The 25885-nt window shown below is 40.9% G+C and overlaps 1 protein-coding gene across 12 annotated transcripts in view; it reads right to left on the bottom strand.

Moving 5' to 3' along the window:
- Positions 1-25885, bottom strand: part of LOC134357228 (xanthine dehydrogenase-like) — a 123871-nt gene that overhangs the window by 82892 nt on the left and 15094 nt on the right. For 6 of the 12 annotated variants that reach the window (XM_063068549.1, XM_063068539.1, XM_063068538.1 and 3 more), the window contains 5 exons: positions 25047-25216; positions 22503-22672; positions 12485-12561; positions 5162-5244; positions 4756-4972 (listed from right to left, as the gene is read on the bottom strand). In XM_063068549.1, coding sequence (XP_062924619.1) covers positions 4756-4972; positions 5162-5244; positions 12485-12561; positions 22503-22672; positions 25047-25216 — 717 coding nt within the window. Of the gene's footprint in view, positions 1-4755; positions 4973-5161; positions 5245-12484; positions 12562-22502; positions 22673-25046; positions 25244-25885 lie in introns of all 12 variants that reach the window. The other 6 variants (XM_063068546.1, XM_063068545.1, XM_063068547.1 and 3 more) reach the window with 3 other exon arrangements.

Genomic DNA, 25885 nt, shown 5'->3' with positions numbered 1-25885 from the left:
ACACACAAAATGCTGGAGGAACTCAACAGGCTAGGCAGCATCTATGGAAAAGAGTACAGCCGACGTTTTGGGTCGAAATCCTTTGGCAGGACTGGAAAATAAAAAATGAGGAGTCTGAGTTAAAAGGTGGGGGGGAAGAGAGAGAGAAATACAAGGTGATAGGTGAAATCTGGAGGGGCGGGGTGAAGCAAAGTGCTAGGAAGTTGACGGGTGAAAGAGATACGGGGTTGGAGAAGGAGGGAATCTAATAGGAGAGGCCAGAAGGCCATTGAAGAAAGAAAAGGGGGAGGATCACCAGAGGGAGGCAATGGGCAGGCAAGGTGAAAGAGGGAAAAGGGAATGGAGAATGGTGGAGTGGGGGGCAGTACCGTAAGTTCAAGAAATCAATGGTCATGCCATCAGGCTGGAGGCTACCCAAATGGAACATAAGGTGTTCCTCCAACCTGAGTGTGTCTCATCACGACAGTAGAAGGTGCCATGGATTGACATATTGGAATGGGAATGGGGTGAAATTAAAATGGGTGGCTACTGGGAGATCTCGCCTTTTCTAGCATACGGAGCGTAGGTGCCTACATAGTACGTTTTGGAGTTATAAAACATAACATCCCCCACTATAGAAAATATCCTCTCCATAACCACTTTCAATATTCGATAGGTTTCAATGAGATCCTCTGTCATCCTTCTAAACTCCAGTGAGTACTGGCCCAGAACTATCAAACACTCCTCATACACTAATACTTCCAGTCCTGGGATCCTTCTCCAGAACCTTCTCTGGACCCTCTCCAATGCCAGCAAAGCAATTAAAGAGTCTGAATTACATCAGATAATCAGCTTCCTTGTCAGTTTCTACAAGGTCATATTTAGAGCAAATAATATCAAAAGGGTTGTCGTTAGGATAACACAGATTTAACTTGAGGCATCTCCAGACTTCTTTCCCTCCTCATTAGCGAAGTATCTATAATTAAATGTGACTGAGTCTCTCACTTGAATCTAGATTTCTGGCAAGGTCAGAAGCAGCTGTCACTGTAATATTATCCCAAGAATGGAGAACATGTGCTGACTAAGCTCATCACCAATTTTACTAAACACTGCTACCAACACGGATTTCTAAACCCTCTAATAGTATGAAATACTCTAAGGAATTTAAAGTCAAACAATAGTCTGGAAATGTGTAGTTCAGCCACAGAGATATTAGCACTGATGATCTGCAATAGGATTGGCAGCCATACAGCTCTGATTTCAGCAGAGAACAAAAGATCAATACCTATCTTCCTTTCATTGAGCTGAAAAACATTTCTGCTCCTGCAACATTGTCAGCTAACCAGAATGACTGGAGTCAATAAAATGGTGCAAAGCAGAGCTTGAAATAGAAGTCAGCATCATCAGCACACCAAGATATGGTCGCTGAATTTTAATGAATGGTAACTGCCCTCCATCTGGTGGGCACTGCTTCAAGAAAGCAACATCCATTATCGAAGATCCCCACCATACAGGTCATGCCATCTTCTCACAGCTACTATTAGGCAGGAGGTACTGTACTGTGCAAAAGTCTTAGGCACATATACTATAGGTAGAGTACCGAAGACTTTTGCACCATACTGTAGTAATTTTATGTATTGCACTGTACTGTTGCAAAACAAAACAAATTTCATGACATATGTGAGTGATGATAAACTTCTATTGATCTCTATTGTGGACTGAGAGTGGGAAAGGGCTGGGAGAGGGGAATCATGGCTGGCAAAAAGGAACGGGAGAGGGAAACACCAGAGACTTCCTGTATTGATCAATAAACCAATTGTTTGGAATCAAATGACCTTGCCTGGTGTTTCAAAGCGGGGTGTGTCTGCACCCACACCATCCCCTGCCTCCAGCACTCATCTGCCACATGTCCCACACTCCCGCAGCACTCCACCCCCGCCTTTCCAAACATCCTTTGCTCCCGCTATATTTACCTATTTAAAGTGGAAGTTGATAGGTAAGGCTACTCATGTGATGCTATGTGTGCGTGATGATGCTGTAAGTTTTTCACTGCACCTCTGCACTTGTGAATTTGTGCAGATGTTAATAAACCCCAGCTGATTTTTATTGCCAAATAGCAGTAAATGTTTGCGAACTTAATGAACTTCAGAGAAAACAGAAAAACAGAAACCTTATACTGTAGGAGGCTATTTGACCTGAGTACAGGACAGCTGAAAAGAACACTATTGACTTGGATTTGGATTTTCAGTATCTGCAGACTTTCTTGTCCTTATTGATTGGTTATTGATTAGCTTTATTTGTCACATTTTACATGAAAACACTGAAATATACAGTGAAGTGCGTCCTTTGGTTCAAATCAAATTAGTGAGGATATGCTGCAGGCAGCCCACAAGTGTTGCCATGCTTCACAACGTGATACGCCCACAGCTCACTAACCCTAACCGGTACGTATATGTAATGTGGGAGGAAACTTGAGCATCTGGAGGAAACCCACACAGTCATGGGAAGAATGCCAATCAGTGATGAAAGGCTCCATAAAACAACGCACTAACCACCAAACCACCATGCTGCCCAGAATATTCCCACCCTCCAGCTTTTCTGTTTCTTGCACCCCTACCAAGTTTAGGTAAAGCTCTATTTTCCTCATCTCACTGATAATACTCTTGCCAAGTACTTCAAACCTCCTATCCATAGGCTTTTGAGCAAAGAAAATAAGCCCTTCCTATTTATAAACAAGAGAAAATCTGCAGATGCTGGAGATGAAAACAGTACACACAAAATTCAGGAGGAAGCTCAGCAGGCCAGGCAGCCTATGGAAAGGAGTAAACAGCTGATGTTTCAGGCCAAGGCCCTTCATCAGGAATGGAAAAAAGAAATAAGGTCAGAGTAAGAAGGCAGGGGGAGGATCCATTCGTTATCAAGGACCTTCAGCATTCAGGTCACACTCTCTTCTTATTACTGCCATTGGGAGAGAGGTACAGGAGCCTTAGATCCTTCATCACCAGGTTCAGGAGCAGTTATTATCTTACAACCATCAGCATAGATCACTCACTACAACTCAATGATGGTGACATACACGTACTTTGATAATACCTTGAATCTGATGGCGTGAACAGTAATTTTTCTAACTTCTAGTAATTTATACTCCCTTTTCTCCTTCCCTCTTTCCCTCTTTTTCCATTTCCCATTCTGGCTTCCTCTCTCACCTCTTTACTTCTCACTTGCCCATCGCTCTTCTCCTTCCCTTTCTCCCATGGTCCAATCTCCTTTTCTTTTCCTTCAGCCCCTTATCACTTTGACCTACCACCTCCCAATTTCTTAATTCATGCTCCTTTTCCAGCCTTGACACTGGGTCTCAGCCTGAAACGTCAAATATATATTTCCCTCCATGGATGGTGCCTGATGTACTGAGCTCCTCCAGCATTTTTGTGTGTTTGCTCGTATACATATACTTTATGTGGTTCATTCCTGTAACAATTTTAAGTTATGTAAAACAAATGGTTTTTACTGCCTGTGGGGATTGGTGATGGGTTGGGCTGGGCTGTGGTGAGGAGAAATTGTCAACCCATGCCTGGTGAAATAAGAGGTCTGATATTGCCTCACTGCCTCAGCACTTCCAGTTCTGTCTGTGTGCAATTTCCACATTCTCCCTACGACCATATAGGTCTTCAACATTTACTCTAGTTTTCTCCAAAATAATGTGCTGACTTGTAGCTTAATGGGTTACTGTAAATTGCGTCTTGTGTTGGTTCTAATAAGACCATAAGACACAGCAGCAGAATTAGGCCATTCAGTCCATCCAGTCTGCTCTGCCATTTGACCATGGTTGATTTATTTTCCTTTTCATTCCATTCTTTTGCCTTCTCCACACAAGATTTGAAAACATTACTAACCAAGAACCTATCAATCTCAGCTTTAAATACACCCAATGACTTGGTCTCCGTGGCTAACTGTCGCAATGAATGTCGCAGATTCACCACCCTGTACCTGAAGAAGTTCCTCCTCATCTCTGTTCTAAATATACTTCCTTCTTTTCTGAGTCTGTGCCCTCTGATTCTTGACGCTCCCTACTGGTGAGAGGCAGGAGTACCAGAGAGGTGATGACAGGATGTACAATAGAAACAGTTTCACGGAAATAAGTGGAGAAAGGGGGCTGATGTGAATACTCTGAGAGCTGGCATCAACTCAGTGGTCCAAATGGCCTCCTACTTTTTTTTTGTAAGGACAGAGGAGAAATTTACTAAAAATATACTTATGGGCAAATAAGCTCTCACTGATATCTTGTCTACAGTATATTTTTCTTTGAGCCAGTAAATTATGAAATGTAAACTTGCAAACTCAGCCAACTGCATCACTGGCACTAGCCACCCCAGCATGGAGGACATCTTTAAAAGGCGATGCCTCAAAAAGTCAGCATCCATCATTTAGAAAACACATCACCCAGGACATGCCCTCTTCTCATTGCTACAATCGGGGAGGTGATACAGGAGCCTCAAGACACACACTCAATGCTTTAGGAACAGCTTCTTCCACACCACCAACAGATTTCAGAATGGACAACGAACTCATGTACATACACTACCTCGATATTTTTTACTCTCTTTTTATATTACTTATTTAATTTCATATACATTTCTTATTGCAATTTATAGTTTTTTATGTACTGCACTTTACTGCTATCGCAAAAAAAATCATGACATTTACTGGTGATATTAAACTTGATTCTAAAGACAGAACCAGTGTTTTGCAACTGTACAATTTGTATCCTTGTAGTACCTTTAGCAGTATCTCCCTGTACAAGTTTGATGGCTTCCCTGGAATGCTCTGTCAATAACAGATACAATTCTGTTAGTGCAGTCGGCTGGTACCAACTTATATTATTCTTTGAGAAAAGTAAGTTGGCTGTGCTCTTTGCTTGATCAGTACAAGGTGCAATTTTGTTCATGTAGGTTTGCTTACACAGTTGTTTTGTCTTAGGACAAGTCTTCAAATCCTTAAAACACAAAAATACAAAATAAAAGCATATTTTTATTCCAGAAGCAGTCAACATATCAATACTTTGTACAGTATAATACCATATTAACTCCAAAATCCCCAGATATGGGAAACTACTTTAAAAACTGGTAACATCACAACATAAACATCTCAAAATGAAAATGAGTATCAGTGCTTTGGATTTTACCTCAATATCAATGAAGAATCCTTTTTGCTTTCTGTAAGAATCATTTACAAAGGACTTCATGGCATCTAAAATAGTACGATACCCTAGAGATAAGAGAGAAACAGCTGTAGTGTATTCAATATTTCAGTAATACATGAGTATTGTAAATATATTATTTGATTAAGCAGTTTTTGTTTACATAATTCATTTTGTGCTATATGTGAGAGGTACGTGAATGGCATACATCATTACACCACTACATCATATGGGAGCGTCTCACCAAAGAAAAACTAAGGGACCAACATCTCCCGGCTTCTGTATTTTTTTTCATTTAGTGTCTGGAGTTACAAAACATAACCAACAGCGAGTTGGTAAAATGAATTGCCACTACATTTCACATTGGATATTGAGCACATTTGGATTCCAAGATAACAACCAGAAGAAAATAAACTTGTAAGTTAAAAATCAATAGTTTGATCCAAACAGTTGTATTTCTACCCACATCGCTATTTTTGGATCCTTCTGATTGTTGATCATGATGCCTTGAATAATCTTCCACATCCAACTGGGACAGTTAAGTCGACAAAAATAACAACGTCCTCCCCTTTGGGCATGAGCATGAGTTGCATTAAATCAAGTTCTGCAGCGCTAATTAGGCCAATGGGAAATCCACAGACTCTGACCAATATAAGGCATTCACTGGGCCAGTGGGAAGTTTGCATATTAGGATTGTTACATATTTAGTTCCTTGCCTGAAAGTTTCACTATTGCTTTAAGTCTTGCAATCCGTCATAATCTCACTAAAAAGCGGGAAAGATAAATGAGGTTTAAGGATTTTTTTGTTCTTTTGTATTATAGACCTGATGAAGGTTCTCATGATTTCAAACTCAGTTGCATGTTGTATCATAAAACAACACTGAAAAATGTATAAAGGAAAGGATAATTACATTTTCTTCTTGACAGTTTCATTTAACCGATCTCACAGGAAACAATTTCACTACTGTTGCCTTCCAAAGCAAATCTATTCAGTAATATCTGTGCGAGTGACGTTACAGAGTAGAAGCTTGGGGTCAGATTAGAGGGTTGAAACTTGAAAACAAAGATTTGGATGTCCAGGTCTCTTTTTTAATATTATTTTACAGATACAGCATGGTACCAGGTCCGTCTAGCTTACTGGGCCTGCACTGGCGAATTAAAGATAAAAAACAAAAGTAAAGGATAGCTTTATTTATCACATGTATATTGAAACATACAGTGAAATATGTTGCTTGTGTCAATGACTAACGCAGTCCAAGGATGTGCTGGGGGCAGTTCGCAAGTGTCACCATGCTTCTGGCACCATCGTAGCGTGCCTATAATTTACTAACCCTAACCCGTACATGTTTGGAATGTGGGAAGAAACCACAGCACCCACAAGAAACTTATGTGGTCACTGGTGCTGCAACAGCATTATGCTACCGTGCCACCTAACTTGCCACGACAAGGAATTCTGGAAACTTGGTAATAAAAGGGTGGTCTGAGCTGCTAGCTCCACAAGCTCAGTTCTCCGTGTGGGCCGTGAAAAGTGTTTTCCCAGCTGATTGAAGAAGCCTTACGCCACCTGAAGCCTTAACTGACAGGCTCCATTAGTCATCCACCTCCACCCTTCCCTCTCTGCGGTTCTCTAGATTAGCCCCCTCTAGCTGGGTCTGACAGCTGATGCATCCCAGCCCTCCTCCCTCAACCCATAGAACCATAGAACATTACAGCACAGAAACAGGCCTTTTGGCCCTTCTTGGCTGTGCCGAACCATTTTTCTGCCTAGTCCCACTGACCTGCACCTGGACTATATCCCTCCATACACCTCTCATCCATGTACATGTCCAAGTTTTTCTTAAATGTTACAAGTGAGCCCGCATTTACCAGTTCACCTGGCAGCTCATTCCACACTCCCACCACTCTCTGTGTGAAGAAGTCCCCCCATAATGTTCCCTTTAAACTTTTCCCCCTTCACCCTTAACCCATGTCCTCTGGATTTTTTCTCCCCTAGCCTCAGTGGAAAAAGCCTGCTTGCATTCACTCTATCTATACCCATCATAATTTTATATACCTCTATCAAATCTCCCCTCATTCTTCTGCACTCCAGGGAATAAAGTCCTAACCTATTCAACCTTTCTCTGTAACTCAGTTTCTCAAGTCCTGGCAACATCCTTGTAAACCTTCTCTGCACTCTTTCAACCTTATTAATATTCTTCCTGTAATTTGGTGACCAAAACTGTACACAATACTCCAAATTCGGCCTCACCAATGCCTTATACAACCTCATCATAATATTCCTACTCTTATACTCAATACTTTGATTTATAAAGGCCAATGTACCAAAAGCTCTCTTTGTGACCCTATCTACCTGTGACACCACTTTTAGGGAATTTTGTATCTGTATTCCCAGATCCCTCTGTTCTACTGCACTCCTCAGTGCCCTACCACTTACCTTGTATGTTCTACCATGGTCTGTCCTTCCAAAGTGCAATACCTAACACTTGTCTATATTAAACTCCATCTGCCATTTTTCAGCCCATTTTTCCAGCTGGTCCAAATCCTTCTGCAAGCTTTAAAAACCTTCCTCACTGTCCACTACACCTCCAATCTTTGTATCATCAGTAAATTTGCTGATCCAATTTACCACATTATCATCCAGATCATTGATCATTGATATAGAAACCCACTGAAGGATAAAGTCTAGTTGGAATCCATGGGCCAATAATTTCACAGCAGTAGCAAAAGGAAAAATAAAATGGTGCATATTTTAAGCAGTACAAGGTTCTACTCCCCTCCTTTCCTCTCCCATTTTAGAATTTGTCACTAATTTATTTAATGATGACATACTTAAGATAATAAATACTATGACAATCTGAAAATTGTTCTAATTATGCAACTTCTCAATTAGCCATAATCGTGAGACAAATACGAACAAAAGACAGAATTAAGCTTTGTTCCATCATTCCATCATGGTTGCTTTAATATCCCTCTCAACCCCATTCTCCTAACTTCTTCCCATAAACTTGGACATCCTTACTAATTAAGAACCTACCAAGGTTCACATTAAACATACACAATGATGGCCTCAACAACTGTCTGTGGCAATGATTTCCACAGATTTCTCCTCCCTAAAGAGACATCCTTTTACTCTGTTGATAAAAAATGATTTCTATCACATCACAGTAGTCAAAGATGCAATATCATATATTGCATATAGATGCATCAAGAAAGCCAGCCAGTGCCTTTATTTTTGTAGGTTAAGATGGTTTAGCTTGTCATCACACACTAACAAACTTCTACTGTTGAGGACATCACGATTTGGTATACCAATTCAAATGCTCAGGTACGCAAGAAGCTGCAGAGAGTAGTGGACTCGGCCTAACACGTGACAGATATTTCCCTCCTTGCCTCACCACTAGTAATACCCTGACCTGAGACCCTTCATTGGTCAGGGTCACCATGGACATTAAGACCTAGCTGTCTATCTGATACATCAGCCAGGGCGCAAGCCAAGGCAGGACAATATGGAGAATAAGCTGTTATCTTGACCAACTTGCACTAAAATTAATTATTTTGTTCTAATTTTATTTTCTTGTAAAAATTGTGCATAATCTGTGTTTATCTTGTGAATTCTGCTTATATGATGCCATGTTCTAGTGATGCTAATGCTGCTGCAAGTACTGTGAGATGCTATGCAGACATGGACTTATGCAAATGACAATAAACGTTACTTTGATTTTGAATGTGTGGCAGGGCTGAAAAAGGTGTGGTAAAGCAAGGGGAAGCAAAATATATGAATGGAAGAAACAAGTATTGAATCATAAATCACTGGGTATTGCAGCTCATTGTAAGTTTCACATGTACAGTACAGGGACAGGCCCTTTGGCCCACAATGTCATGCTGTACTAATTATGCTATGACATCTAATCCCTTCAGTTTGCACGTGGTCCATATCCTTCCATTCTCTGCACATACATGTGTCAATCTAACAGCCTCCTGAACATCTTTGTCATATCTTTTTCTTCCACCAACCCCAGAAACTCACCACTCTTTGTGAAACAAAAGACTTCCCTCACACATCTCCTTTAAATCCTCCCCCGCCACTCCCCCACACCCCCCACAGTAAATGTATTAGATTATTTGATGCTGGGAAAAAGATGCTGGTTTCTATCCTATGTACACCTATTTTATAAACTTCCAGATATAGACAAAAACATAGAACATTACAGTACAGTACGGGCCCTTCAGCCCACGATGCTGTACAGACCTATCTACCTGCTCTGAATATTTCATAGCAACTAAACACATTAAGTATTAAAACATTAAAAACCTACAGGCCCTCTGGTCCACAAAGCTGTGCCGAACATGTCCTTAGAAATTACCTACGGTTACTCATAGCCCTCTATTTTTCTGAGCTCCATGTACCTGCCCGGAAGTCTCTTAAAAGACCCCATCGTATCTGCCTCCACCACCGTTGCTGGCAGCCCATTCCACGCACTCACCACTCTCTGAGTAAAAAATTTACCCCTGACATCTCCTCTGTACCTACTTCCAAGCACCTTAAAACTGTGCCCTCTCGTGTTAGCCATTTCTGTCCTGGGAAAAAGCCTCTGACTACCCACACGATCAATGCCTCTCATCATCTTATACACATCATAGAAACATAGAAAATAGGTGCAGGAGTAGGCCATTTGGCCCTTCGAGCCTGCACCGCCATTTATTATGATCATGGCTGATCATCCAACTCAGAACCCTGCACCAGCCTTCCCTCCATACCCTCTGATCCCCCTAGCCACAAGGGCCATATCTAACTCCCTCTTAAATATAGCCAATGAACTGGCCTCAACTGTTTCCTGTGGCAGAGAATTCCACAGATTCACCACTCTCTGTGTGAAGAAGTTTTTCCTAATCTCAGTCCTAAAAGGCTTCGCCTTTATCCTCAAACTGTGACCCCTCGTTCTGGACTTCCCCAACATCGGGAACAATCTTCCTGCATCTAGCCTGTCCAATCCCTTTAGGATTTTATACGTTTCAATCAGATCCCCCCTCAATCTTCTAAATTCCAACGAGTACAAGCCTAGTTCATCCAGTCTTTCTTCATATGAAAGTCCTGCCATCCCAGGAATCAATCTGGTGAACCTTCTTTGTACTCCCTCTATGGCAAGGCTGTCTTTCCTCAGATTAGGGGACCAAAACTGCACACAATACTCCAGGTGTGGTCTCACCAAGGCCTTGTACAACTGCAGTAGTACCTCCCTGCTCCTGTACTCGAATCCTCTCGCTATAAATGCCAGCATTCCATTTGCCTTTTTCACCGCCTGCTGTACCTGCATGCCCACTTTCAATGACTGGTGTATAATGACACCCAGGTCTCGTTGCACCTCCCCTTTTCCTAATCGGCCACCATTCAGATAATAATCTGTTTTCCTATTTTTGCCACCAAAGTGGATAACTTCACATTTATCCACATTAAATTGCATCTGCCATGAATGTATCCACTCACCCAACCTATCCAAGTCACCCTGCATCCTCTTAGCATCCTCCTCACAGCTAACACTGCCACCCAGCTTTGTGTCATCCGCAAACTTGGAGATGCTGCATTTAATTCCCTCATCCAAGTCATTAATATATATTGTAAACAACTGGGGTCCCAGCACTGAGCCTTGCGGTACCCCACTAGTCACAGCCTGCCATTCTGAAAAGGTCCCATTTATTCCCACTCTTTACTTCCTGTCTGCTAACCAATTCTCTATCCACATCAATACCTTACCCCCAATACCGTGTGCTTTAAGTTTGCACACTAATCTCCTGTGTGGGACCTTGTCAAAAGCCTTTTGAAAATCCAAATATACCACATCCACTGGTTCTCCCCTATCCACTCTACTAGTTACATCCTCAAAAAATTCTATGAGATTCGTCAGACATGATTTTCCTTTCACAAATCCATGCTGACTTTGTCCGATGATTTCACCGCTTTCCAAATGTGCTGTTATCACATCTTTGATAACTGACTCCAGCAGTTTCCCCACCACCGATGTTAGGCTAACCGGTCTATAATTCCCCAGTTTCTCTCTCCCTCCTTTTTTAAAAAGCGGGGTTACATTAGCCACCCTCCAATCCTCAGGAACTAGTCCAGAATCCAATGAGTTTTGAAAAATTATCAATAATGCATCCACTATTTCTTGGGCTACTTCCTTAAGCACTCTGGGATGCAGACCATCTGGCGCTGGGGATTTATCTGCCTTTAATCCCTTCAATTTACCTAACACCACTTCCCTACTAACATGTATTTCGCTCAGTTCCTCCATCTCACTGGACCCTCTGTCCCCTACTATTTCTGGAAGATTATTTATGTCCTCCTTAGTGAAGACAGAACCAAAGTAATTATTCAATTGGTCTGCCATGTCCTTGCTCCCCATAATCAATTCACCTGTTTCTGTCTATAGGGGACCTACATTTGTCTTTACCAGTCTTTTCCTTTTTACATATCTATAAAAGCTTTTACAGTCAGTTTTTATGTTCCCTGCCAGTTTTCTCTCATAATCTTTTTTCCCTTTCCTAATTATGCCCTTTGTTCTCTTCTGCTGAACTCTGAATTTCTCCCAGTCCTCAGGTGAGCCACTTTTTCTGGCTAATTTGTATGCTTCTTCTTTGGAATTGATACTATCCCTAATTTCTCTTGTCATCTTAAGTATATCCATACAGAAAGGAAATTTCTATAGAGAAACGGAGTTAATGACAAATAATGATTCTAACCGATGAAATATGGCAGCCCAGTTTCTGTTTTGCTTTGTTTTGTTTTGTTTTGTTTTTTTTTAGTGTAGAGGGTAAAAACATTTTTTTGAATCTTTTTCATGTTCCGTTCTTTAGAGATTGGGAGGTTTAAATTAAATATGTTACTCGGAGTCTGTGTCTATATACGTTAACCATTATTAATGTAATCCCGATCTCTTTGTATCATTATTATTGTTATGTTTATCAATTTGAAACTCGATAAACAAGATTGAGAAAGAAGGAAAGGTAATTTCTGCACTCCAGTGATGATGAAAACTTACCTTGAACGTAAGTGATTGCACATTTGGAGAGATCTTTGTGAATTAATTTTACAACATAAAAATGTCAATTTAAGGGCAAAGCTGCACACAATGATCACAGCTACCATCAGCTGCTGAGGGCTGTCAGAGAGGTCAGTCTGATCTATGCCACATCACATGAAACAGTCGCAGAAAATTAAAAATGTTGAAGTCAATGAAACTCTATAAATTGCTTTCTTCTAACTGGCCAGTTGAACAGGCCATATGACCGGACGCTGAATTCTCTACAAACCTGTACATCTGCAAACATTGCCATCGAAGTTATCCTCCACTTCCTGAGAACTTGGTGATGCATTATTCTTCAGAAGCCTGGAAAAAAGAGGAGTAATAAAGTACACAAACAATAAACTCAAGCCCAAATCAACTAGGTATTTATTTAGTAAGAGTCAGTCTCGTCTGTTACATCCTCCAAGGCCAGATATCACAGCCTCACCTCCTTAGAGTCATAGAGCACTACAGCACAGAAATAGGTCTTTCGGCCCATCTAGACCATGTCGAATTGTTATTGCCTAGTCCCATCGACCCACACCTGGGCCATAGCCCTCCATACCCCTCCCATCCAAGTATGTATCCAAACTTCTCATCGATGGGGCAACTGAAATGCACCCACCACTTCCACTGGCAGTTCCTTCCACACTCATACCACCTTCTGAGTGAAGAGGTTCCCCTTAAATATTACACCTTTTACTCTTAACCTATGAACTCTAGTTCCCGGTTCAACAATTTCAGTGGAAAAAAGCCTGCTTGCATTTACCCCATCTGTACCCCTCATAATTTTGTATGCCTCTATTTTTAATGTCCCCTCATTCTCCTACACTCCAGGGAATAAAATCCTGACCTATTCAACCTTTCCCTATAACTCAGGTTCTCAAGTCCTGGTAATATCCTTGTAAATTTTCTCTGCACTCTTTCAACCTTATTGATATTGTTCCTGTAGGTACGTGACCAGAAATATACACAAAACTCCACTGCGAGATACTGGTTCCTCACCTCCAATGCTTCCACTCATTGCTAGCCTGGTATGGAAACACCAGTCCTTTGAATGGAAAATCCTACAAAAGGTGAGTGGATTTGGCCTAGTACATCAGAAGTAACACAGCTATTGAGCATATCTACATGAAATGCTGTCGCAGGGAAACAACATCCATTATTTGAGATCATCACCACACAGGCAATGGTCTTTCAGATCATAAGACCATAAGATATAGGAGCAGAAGTAGGCCATTTAGCCCATCGAGTCTCCTCCGCCATTCAAGCATGGGCTAATGATCCAATTCTTCTGGTCATCCCCACTCCCCTGCCTTCTCCCTACCCTTTGATGCCCTGACTAATCAGGAACCTATCCATCTCTGCCTTAAATACACCCAATGACTTGGCTTCCACAGCCGCTCGTGGCAACAAATTCCGCAGATTTACCACCCTCTGACTAAAGTAATTTCTCCACATCTCTGGTCTAAATGGAGGTCCTTCAATCCTGAAGTTGTGCCCTCTTGTCCTGGACTCCACTACTATGGGAAATAACTTTGCCATATCTAATCTTTTCAGGCCTTTCAACATTCGGAATGTTTCAATAAGATCCGCCCCGCCCCATTCTCCTGAACTCTAATACAGCCCAAGAGCTGCCAGAGGTTTCTCATATGGTAACCCTTTCATTCCTGGAATCATTCTCGTGAATCTTCTCTGAACCCTCTCTAATGCCAGTATATCCTTTCTAAAATAAGGAACCCAAAACTGCGCACAATACTCCAAGTGTGGTCTCACGAGTGCTTTACAGAGCCTCCATATCACATCCCTGCTCTTATATTCTGTACCTCTAGAAATGAATGCCAACATTACATTCGCCTTCTTCACCACCGACTCCACCTGGATGTTAACCTTTAGGGTATCCTGCACAAGGACTCCCAAGTTCCTTTGCACCTCTGCATTTTGAATTCTCTCCCCATATAAATAATAGTCTGCCCGTTTATTTCTTCCATCAAAGTGCATGACATACACTTTCCAACATTGTATTTCATTTACTTCTTTGCCCATTCCCATAAACTATCCAAGTCTCTCTGTTTCAACACTACCTGCTCCTCCACCCATCTTTATACCATTGGCAAATTTAGCTACAAATTCATTAATCCCATAGTCCAAATCATTGACATACATCATAAAAAAAAGCAGTCCCAACACCGAACCCACTGGTAACTGGCAGCCAGCCAGAATAGGATCCCTTTATTCCCAGTCTCTGTTTTCTGCCAATCAGCCAATACTCCACCAATGCTAATAACTCCCCTGTAATTCCATGGGATCTTATCTTGCTAAGCAGCCTCATCTGTGGCACTTTATCAAAGGCCTTCTGAAAATCCAAGTACGCCACATCTACTGCATCTCCTTTGTCTACCCTACTTGTAATTTCCTCAAAAAATTGCAGTAGGTTAGTCAGGCTGGATTTTCCTTTCAGGAAACCATGCTGGCTTTGGCCTATCTTGTCATGTGCCTCCAGGTACTCCTAACCATCGATTCCAACAACTTCGCAACCACTGATGTCAGGCTAACATGTCTACAGTTTCCTTTCTGCTGCCTCCCACCCTTCTTGAACAGCGGAGTAACATTTGCAATTTTCCAGTCATCCGGTACAATGCCAGAATCTATCAATTCTTGAAAGATCATTGTTAATGCCTCTGTAATCTCTCCAGCTACTTCCTTCAGAACCCGAGAGTGCATTCCATCAGGTCCAGGAGATTTATCCACCCTCAGACCATTAAGCTTTCTGAGCACCTTCTCAGTTGTAATTTTGACTCCACATACTTCACTTCCCTGACACTCTTGAATGTCTGGTGTACTATAGATGTCTTCCACTTGTGAAGACTGATGCAAAATACGAATTCAGTTCCTCTGCCAACTCCGCGTCTCTCAGTACAATATCTCCAGCAGCATTTTCTATTGGTCCAATATCAACCCTCAACTCTCTTTTTCACCCTTTATATACTTAAAAAAGCTTTTAGTATCTTCTTTGATATTAGCCACCAGCTTGCGTTCATAATTAATCTTTTCCTTCCTGATGACCTTCTTAGATTCCTTCTAGAAGTTCTTTAAAAACTTCCCAATCCTCCATCTTCCCACTAGCTTTGGCTTCCTTGTATGCCCTCTCTTTTGCTTTTACTTTGGCTCTGACTTCACTTGTCAGCCACAGTAGTGTCCTTCTTCCATTCGAAAATTTCTTCTTATTTGGAATATATCTGTCTTGCACTTCCCTCATTTTTTGCAGAAACTCCAGCCTTTGCTGTTCTGCTGTCCTTCCTGCTAGTGTCTCTTTCCAGTCAACCGTGGCCAGTTCCCCTCTTATGCCATTGTAATTTGCTTTATTCCACTAAAATACAGACACATTGGAATTTAGTTTTTCCTTCTCAAATTTCAAAGTGAACTTGATCATATTGTGATCAGAGTTCCTTTAGGGATCCTTAACCTTAAATTCTCTTATCACCTCTGGATCATTGCACAAAACCCAATCCAACACAGCCAATCCCCTAGTGAGCTCAACAATAAGCTGTTCTAAAAGGCCATCTCTTAGACATTCTTCAAATTCTCTCTCTTAAGGTCCTGTATTGGTCTGGTTTTCCCAATCCACTTTCATGTAAAAATCCCCAATTATCATGACATCGCCCTTCTGTCACGCCTTTCCTATCTATTGCTGTAATTTGTAATCCACATCCCGGCTGCTGTTTTGGAAGCCTGTATACAATTACCATTAGGGTCCTTTTTAACTCAACGCATAGAGACTCTACACTTTCCATTCCTATGTCATCCCTTTCCAATGATTTAATATTATTTCTTATACACAGGGCCACACCAGTTTTGCATCCTCTTGATATCCCACTGTAACCTCTGACAGCCCTCTATACTATCCACAACACCCCCAAACTTTGTGTCATCAACTATCCACAACACTCACAACCTCTGTGTCATCACAGTAAAAAAAAAGCAGCTTTTCGTGCTTCTGCCATCAGGTATTACAATAGCCCTAGGATTCGCACCACTAGGTTCAAAAACAGTTACTACCCCTCAGCCATTAGGCTGTTGAACAAAAGGGGATAACCATACTCATTTGCCCATCCATTGAGATATTCCCACAACTAATGATCTCACTTTAAGGGCTCTTTATCTCATTGTCTCATGTTCTCTTTATTTATATATGCATTTGCACAGTTCTCTGGTTGATCTTTCATTTAACCTGTTATGGTTAGGGTTGAGAATGCCTGCAGGAATACGAATCTCAGAGTTGTATATGGTGATATATATATGAACTTTGATAACAAATTGCCTGATTGAATTTTTTGAGGATGTGACTAAGGTAAGATGTATGGATTTCAGCAAGGCATTTGATAAGGTACCCCATGCAAGGCTTATTGAGAAAGTAAGAAGGCATGGGATCCAAGGGGACCTTGCTTTGTGGATCCAGAATTGGCTTGCTCACAGAAAGCAAAGAGTGGTTGTAGACAGGTCATATTCTGCATTGAGGTCAGTGTCCAGTGGTGCACCTCAGGAATCTGTTCTGGGACCCCTTCTCTTCGTGATTTTTATTAATGACCTGAATGAGGAAGTGGAGGGATGGGTTAGTAAATTTGCTGATGACACAAAGGTTGGGGGTGTTGTGGATAGTGTGGAGGGTTGTCAGAGGTTACAGCAGCGCATTGATAGGATGCAAAACTGGGCTGAGAAGTGGCAGATGGAGTTCAACCCAGATAAGTGTGAGGTGGTTCATGTTGGTAGGTCATGTTGTAGCGTGGATGAAATCACCGGAAAGACAGAGTCACTGGTAGATACCAAGCAGCTTCTTTATTCGACACAAGGTACAGTAGGCATCTTACGGATGGAGACGCTTTCCGCAGAAAGGTCTGCTAGCTAAATGTGGGCTCAATATTTATATGCTAAACACAAAGGCAATCGCTACTTAAAAAGTTACAAACAATGCATAGACAATGCTTCCTATTGAAGCTACACACAAAATCTCACACCATCCTTTCCTCCCGACGCCAACATGTCTGGGTTGGTATCTACAGCCTTTAGGAATGTAAATTAAGTCTACGATACATTTATTTGGCATTTCCTGTGCTAACATAGAAGACAATTAATACAATTAATATTTATAATGTATAGGTGTGGTGATACTGCCTTCGAAACTACATTATCAGGTCAAACTACCAGAAGTATCTGGTATTCACACCTTTTAGGAAGCCCATTGTGGTGGACTCAATCCACAGTCCTTTGTGAAACAGTTAAAATAGAAATCTGGTGGCCAAAGTCATTTAAGTGTAAACAAATCATCTACACAAAAAGAAATCCACTCTAACAGGTCAAATATGATGGCTGAATATAGTATTAATAGTAAGACTCTTGGCAATGTGGAAGATTAGAGGGATCTTGGGGTCCATGTCCATAAGATACTCAAAGCTGCTGTGCAGGTTGACCCTGTGGTTAAGAAGGCATATGGTCCATTGGCCTTCACCAAAGGTGGGATTGAGTTTAAGAGCCAAGAGGTAATGTTACAGCTATATAGGACCCTATTCAGAACCCATTTGGATTTGGAGTACTGTGCTCAGTTCTGGTCACCTCACTACAGGAAGGATGTGGAAACAATAGAAAGGGTGAAGGGGAGATTTACAAGGATGTTGCCTGGATTAGGGAGCATGCCTTATAAGAATAGATTGAGTGAACATGGCCTTTTCTCCTTGGAGCGGTGGAGGATGAGAGGTGACCTGATAGAGCTGAATAAGATGTTGAGAAGCATTGATCAAATGGATTGTCAGAGGTTATATCCAAGGGCTGAAATGGCTAACGCAAGAGGACATAGCTTTAAGGTGCTTGGAAGCAGGTACAGAGGGGATGCCAGGGGTAAGTTTTTTTACATAAAGAGTGGTGAGTGCATGGAATGGGCTGCCAGCGACAGTGGTGGAGGCGGATACAATAGCATCTTTTAAGAGAGTCCTGGATAGGTATATGGAGCTTAGAAAAATAGAGGGCTCTAGGTAACCCTAGGTAATTTCTAAAGTAAGTACATGTTGGGGACAAAATTGTGGGCTGAAGGGCCTGTATTGTGCTGTGGGTTTTCTATGTTTCTAAATTAACTTTGAACTTTAACCTACTCCAAGATCAATCTGAACCTTCCCTCCCTCACGTGCCTCTATTCTCTTTCATCCATGTGCCTCTCCAGGAGTTTCTTAAATGTCTCTAATGTATCTGCCTCTACCACGCGCCATGGCAGTGCATTCCACACACTCACTATTTTCCATTCAATTATTTTAAAAGTAACCCCCTCGTATTAGCCATTTCTGACCTGGGAAAATTTCTCTGGCTGTCCACTCGATCTATGCCTCTTATCATCTCAGGCTCAAAATATAAGTTATTAAAACAGGAAATTTGACATTTAAAATTAATGAAAAGATCACATAGTACACTGTTCACAGTAACTAAAGCTTGAATTCAAGCTGGGAATTCAAATCTTACAAGTTAGCTTTGAATAAGGGTGCAACTGCAAGATGACCTTCCGAAAATGGGTCACATAACCTTTTCCTTGATGAAGAATAATCTGGGGAAAGGAGAGATTCAGCTGAATCTACGGCCAGGCTGTACCGAAGAAAGTAAGGCTATGCTTGTTGATACAAAAGATGCAAAAAATTCTTTCAGCAAGGAAATATTGAGCAGAATTATTTAACAATTTGAAATTTGATATTGATCTTGATTGATTTTTACAAGTCAGCAGTATGGTGTCATTGTAGTGTAGTGATTAGCGGCTTCATTTTACAGTGCCAGTGGTCACTGATAGGGGTTCAATACCCACCATTACCTATAGAGTTAGTACATTCTCCCCTCTGTATTACTTTCCATAGATGCTGCCTGACCTGCTAAGTTCCTCCAGCATTTTGTGTGTGTTAGGCTGGATTTCAAGCATCTGCAGAATCTCGTGTTTAAAATGTTGTTAGAAATTCTTTGAGTGTAACTTCACAGAAAATTGTCCCAAATCAAAGTCTAATAATGTACAATGGGAAGTTTATTTTAAAAGATGTTTTAATTATTTCTGCTTATCCATTGGTCAAAAAAATTATTTCATCAAAAATGTATTTGAAGCAACATGCAAAATTCCACTGACATTTCATGCTTAGTTGAGCCATGTCAGTAAGAAAAGAAAATCTTTAGATCAAAACTTAAACGGCAACAGAAATATACCATGGTTTCAACACGGTAATTATTTATTTTGTAAACAGGACCTTTATATTATGTGTCAGAATTCAAAGAACTTCTGAGATTACAGTTCCGAACAGTATGCAAACTTCTTTATGGATTATGAAAAACATAAAAGCTATTTTTCATCTATATATTGCAAGCATCATACATAACCTTAGCATTAAAATCATTTTAAATACTTAGTATTGCTACTTTTATGGCAAAAAAAACTGTTTATCATAAGTAGACGTTGTTGACAGTCTGTCAAACACAAAGATGTAAGCTACTGCCAGATGGCTCCCATTTTCCAAACAGCAAATGGTAGTAACAGATGTAGGGACCTTAAATTTAATCTCTCACACCAGATGAACCACTCCCTTGCTGGGTGTTGTTGAAACCAGCTGCATTTGAAAACGGTTTAGTTATTCTCGTTCTAAAACAAAAAAAGATAAAACGTGGTATATTCAACTAAGAATACAGTACCACAATGGTCCTGACTTCAGGACCTGGGTTATAGGGGAAGGTTGAATAGGTTTGGACCTTTTCCTCTGGAGTGTAGAATGAGGGGAGATTTGATAGAGGTAGACAACATTAACAGGGGTATAGTTACGGTAAATGCAAACAGCCTTTTTACACAGAGGCTGGGTGAGTTTAGAACTAGAGGTCATAGGTTAAGGGTGAAACTTAGAAATCTACAGCACATTACAGGCCCTTTGGCCCACAATGCTGTGCCGACCATGTAACCTACTCCAGAAATGGCCTAAAATTACCCTACGGCATAGATGGAAATGGAACCTGAGGAGAACATCTTTAGTCAGAGGGTGGTGCAAGAGTGGAATAAGCTGCCAGAAGAAGTGGTGGATGCAGGTTTGATTTCAACATTTAAGGGAAGTTTGAATAAGTACATAGGTGGAAAGGGAATGGAGGGCTGTGGTCCAGGTGCAGAATAACAGTTCAGCAAGGATTTTATGGGCCAAAGGGCATGCTTTTGTGACATAGTGCCCTATGATTCTGCTATTTGCAATCTCTTTAATATTCAGTTCCAAATTGGACTGTTCATTTAAAAAACAGCACAAGTTTTATAAAGTAACCGCAAATGTGTCACAGCACCTAGCCTAACATCTGCTTTTGGGTGGCAAAGAAGTGAGATGGCATATTTGTATTCATTGGTCTGGGCACTGAGAACAAGAGCAAGGATGTCACATATATTGATATATTTTTGTGTTCAATTCTGGTTACCCCATTAGATATAGAATGTGGAGGTTTTGGACAGAATGCAGAAGATGTTTACTATGATGCTGTTTGGATTAGAGCATCTGAGCTATAAGGAGAGATCAGGCAAACTTGGGTTGTTTTCTCTGAATAATTAGAGGCTGGGGAGGGGGAGAGATTGCCATAAAAGTATGAGAATTAGAGGTAGACTGTCAGAATCTTATTCCTAGAGAATTTGGATCATGTTCAACCAGAAGAGAGTTTAATTTGGCATTGGATTCAGAGTAGACCTAACAGGACTTTGACCTTGTTGTTGTGCTGCTCTGGTTGAGGAGAGTAGCTTTATTTGTCACAAACAAGAGAAAATCTGCAGATGCTGTAAATTCAAGCAACACCTACAAAATCCTGGAGGAACTCAGCAGGCCAGCCAAACCAAAGGCTCTCGGCCCGAAACGTTAACTACACTTTTTCCATAGACACTGCCTGGCCTGCTGAGTTCCTCCAGCATTTTGTGTGTGTAGCTTTATTTATTACATGTACATCAAGATATACAATGAATGCATCATTTGCACCAAATCAAATCAGTGAGGATCGAGCTGGGGGCTGCTCACAAGTGCCAGCAATGCTTCCAGCATCAAAAAAGCATGTCCACAATTTAATAATCCTTACCTGTATGTCTTTGGAATGTGGGAGAAAACTGGAGAAAACCCACATGATCACAGAGAGAATATACACACTCTTTACAGACAGTGGCAGGAATCAAGACTCCACTGCTGCTTGCTGACTCTGCAAAGCCAACGTGTATTACAGGTGCTCTGCATGCAAGAATTGCAGATGAGATGTTGAGGCATCACACAGCTGAGCCATGGTCATGCTGAATGTGAAGTAGACTTGGAGGAGACATTAGCTGACCCCTGCTATTTTTTCCGTGTTCTGGAAATGATGGTTCTAGACACCATAGCTAAGGGAACAACAAACTGACATCTACCCTCTCACTGTTTTAAACATTTTAATCTGTACCTATTCTCTTAAGAATTTTAAACATTTCAATAATATCACCATTATTAAAGATAAATGAAAGATGAGTTTTATTTGTCACATGTAAACGTTTTGGTCACATATATCTGGTTAGGATGCTTAAGACTTTTGCACAGAACTGTACAGTGAAATGTGTTGTTTGTGTCAATGACCAACACAGTCCAAGGATGTGCTGAGGGCAGCCCGAAAGTGTCACCACGCTTCTAGCAGCCGCATAGCATGCCCACAATTTACTACCCTAACCTGTACGTCTGGGAATGTGGGAGGAAACCGAAGCACCTGGAAGAAACCCCTGCAGTCATGGGGAGAACATACACAGGCGAGAATCAAACCCCAATTCGTGATTGCTGGCACTGTAAAGTGTTATACTAACTGCCATGTTGCTGTGCTTACTATTCTAAAAGTTGCTTTGATGTCCACAACATTGCTTGCTGAACCTTGAAGTTAACTATAGTCACATAAACAGGGTGGCATGGTATCGTAGCGGTTAGCACAATGCTTTATAGTACCAGTGACCCAGGTTCAATTCCGCCATTGCCTGTAAGTAGCTTGTATGTTCTCTCCATGACCACATGGATTTCCTCCGGGTGCTCTGGTTTCCTCCCACAGTCCAAAGACGTACCGGTTGGTAGGTTAATTGGGCTTTGTAAATTGTCTGGTGATTAGTTTAGAATTAAATCAGGGGATTGCTGGGCAGCATGGCTTGAAGAGCCAAAAGGGCCTTTTCTGTGCTGTATCTCAATAAATAAATATTCTTAGGTACAGATCCAAAATATTTTGTGCTCTGCACTTACCCATACATTTGCATGACAAAACCTGGGCTGCAGTAGCCACACTGGCTTCCATTGTAATCAGCCAGCCGCTGCTGAATTGGGTGCAAACCCTTCTTTACAGATCCCAGTGCCTCTACTGTAATGACATGATGATTCCTCAGTGACAGCAGGGATCCAATTGGAAACAAACACTGCAAAATAGCATGCACCAGAAATAAATCCATACGCAAGGTTAAGAAAGGACAGCATTTATTATTTGCATCAAAACGCTGGAGGAACGTGGGATTTTGTATTGTTCAGCAGGATTTCCAGAATTTACAGAATCCAGAATTTGAGTTTATGAACATTTACTATTTGTTTCCTCATATTTATTGTTGGAGTATATAAGGCACAGAAGTCAAAATCAAGCCTGAAAATTCACAATGCAGTATTTAGGTCCATCCAGAGTTGTATTTTGGATTTTGTTCACTTGGGTAAAGTGGGAGCAGACTGGAGTCATTTTTCAGACTTTTGTATCTTCTGCCCGATGAGAGAGGGGAGAAGGGAAAGTGTCCAGAGTGGGAAAGGTATTTGATTATATTGGCTGCTTTACCTCAGATTGTTCAATACTCCATTTTGTACAGACAAAATCATTTGGGATAATAATTTGATGGAATTACAGTTTTCCATATTGTTCTTGGACTAACTGAACATACCAAATTAAATACAAGAAATTCTGTAGATGTTGGAACTGCAAAACAACACACAAACTGCTGGAGGAACTCAGTAGCTCAGACAGCATCTACGGAAATGAACAACATTTCGGGCAAAGACCCTTTGACAGGACCTGAAATGTTGACTGTTTACTCATTTCCATAGCATTTTATGTTCCTCCAGCATTTTATGTATTATCCCAAATCAAAAATCACAAGATTCCCGAGAACTTGCCAATAAATGTGATCATTAGATTTATTTAAGGTGATGATAAATATTTAAAAAACTAAGGAAGAATTAAGGGTTCTGGGGAAATGCACAGACAATGTATTGACAGCAGTGTAGATTAGCCGTGACCGTGTTGAATGGCAAGGCGTGCTTGAGGGGACTAGTGATCCACTCGTGATCTTGTTTCCTTGTGCTCTTGCTCATTTACTGACGTTGCAGCTTCACAGTTAATGAATACAGTGATTGTAGCAGCTGGTAACAACCCCCTTCTTCACCACCAAGATAAATAAGGCAAAGGATGTTTTCACAAAGGGAATATTGATCCTAACAAGATTCAATTTTTAAAAATGTTTGAAATTCTACAACTCAGAAAAAAACATGGAGCAACATATCACATCAAAAACAGAAAAACCCCCATAATATATAGACCATAAGATAGAATAAGGCCACTCAGACCATCGATTCTGCTCCGTCATTTCATCATGGCTGATTTATTATCCCTCTCAAATCCATTCTCCTGCCTTCTCCCTGTAACCTTCAACACCCCGACCAATCAAAAACTTATCAACTCCTGCTTTAAGTATGCCTAATGACTTTGCCTTCACAGCTGTCTGTAGCAATGAATTCCACAGATTCACCATTCTCTGGCTAAAGATATTCCTCCTCATCTCCGTTCTAAATGGATGCCCCGCTATTCTGAGCTTGTGTCCTCTGGCCATAGTCTCTCCCACTTTCTCCACATTCACTCTATCATGGCCTTTCAACGTACTATAGGTTTCAATGAGATCTCCCACCCCCCCCCCTTAATCTTCTGAATGCTAGTGAGTACAGGCCCAGAGCCATCAATCGGTCCTCATATGGTAATCCTTTCATTCCTGGAATCACTCAAGTGAACCTCCTCCGAACTCTCTCCAATGTTAGCACATTCTTCTTAGATAAGGGGTACAAAACTGCTCCAAATACTCCAAGTGAGGTCTTACCAGTGCCTTATAAATCCTTAACATTACATCTGTTTTTATATTCTAGTCATTAGATATCAACTGCATCTTATTCAGACGACTGTTCCAGAGTAAATAACATTTTTACATACAAACTACAAATTCCTTAATTCTCTTAATATCCAAGAATCAAATATCTCTAATTTATTCAGAGACTGAGATTCCCCAACCTTGAAGGGTATAGATTTCCAAAGGTTCACTATGCTTTGGATGAAGACGTTACTCTTATCACTATCTTAATACCAGAAAATTACACCCACTGAATCAAACTCTGCTAATGAGCTCAACAAAACTGCTTTTCAACAAAAGTTGCCCTTGAACCTTCAACATAGAATTTCATCTCTTACATCAGATGTACAAAGTTTTTTTTATCTCAACACAAATACTAAAAGACCTTGTCACAATAAACTGGAAGTATGCCAGCAGAATGCTTTCATCCATGCTTATTTGCATTTATTCAAAAAGGATAGATCAATGCTTTCTGCACTGAATTATTGGATGTCCACATATAGCCAAATTCATCCTGCATTCAATACAACTGAAGAGGTTAAAAATGTTGTCTGAAAGAACTATATTAAAAACAGACAATATTGCCACTTGAAAAGAAAGCAGCAGAGGAAAAAATATTTAAAAGTCAGTGGCTTACTGAGTTAATCGACTTGATAATTCTTTTCCCAGGTTTCATGGGGTCATCATATTCAATGACCACAACACAGCAACCACAGCCTCCTTCATGACACATGACCTTTGTTCCACAAAGGTGCAGAACGTTGCGAAGGTATTCAGCCAGAGACATTTGTGGGTCGTCATCTTTCACTGTTTAAAACGTTTAAAATCACACATCTAATAATTATAAAAACAATATAAAAGGAAAAAAAAACTTATGAATGTAGTAATCTAAAATGGAATATAGTGCTAGAAATCAACAGCCCAGGGACAATTATGATGCTCTCTCTTCTACACAAGTATTTTCAGCTTTGACAGACCTCAGTTTTAGTGACCGATCCTTTGTTTGCTAACGATGTCCCCACCTGCAGGTCCAACCTTCAATCTGATACAGTACATTCATTCTGTTTTCCCCCAGGGGCATGGGGAGAATGTATAAACTCCTCACAGACAGCGGTTGGAATTGAACACTGACCTTACAGCTGGTGCTATAGATCATTGCGCTACGAGGCCAGCCCAGCTTTTTCTGTTTTATTCCTTTTTCTGTGAAACTTTTTTTTTTAAAAAGTGCTAATAGGTAGCACTCTTGAAAAATTTCCAAGATGCAGGGAATGCATGCTCAACTATAGTGTTAAAACAAGTTTGGCACAGCTGAGCATTCGGGACAGGACTTGCTTCCTGCTGTTGCAGTCATTATTCCATCATGACTGATTTATTTTCCCCTTCAACCCCATTCTCCTGCCTTCTCCCTGAAACCTTTAATACCATCCTAATCAAGAACCTATCAACCACTGTTTTAAATGTACCCAATGACATGGC

This window comes from Mobula hypostoma, chromosome 16, assembly GCF_963921235.1.
Source record: "Mobula hypostoma chromosome 16, sMobHyp1.1, whole genome shotgun sequence".
Taxonomy (NCBI): Eukaryota; Metazoa; Chordata; class Chondrichthyes; order Myliobatiformes; family Myliobatidae; genus Mobula; species Mobula hypostoma.
Note: the sequence above shows the minus strand (reverse complement) of the source record. Positions and strands in the feature narration are given on the sequence as shown.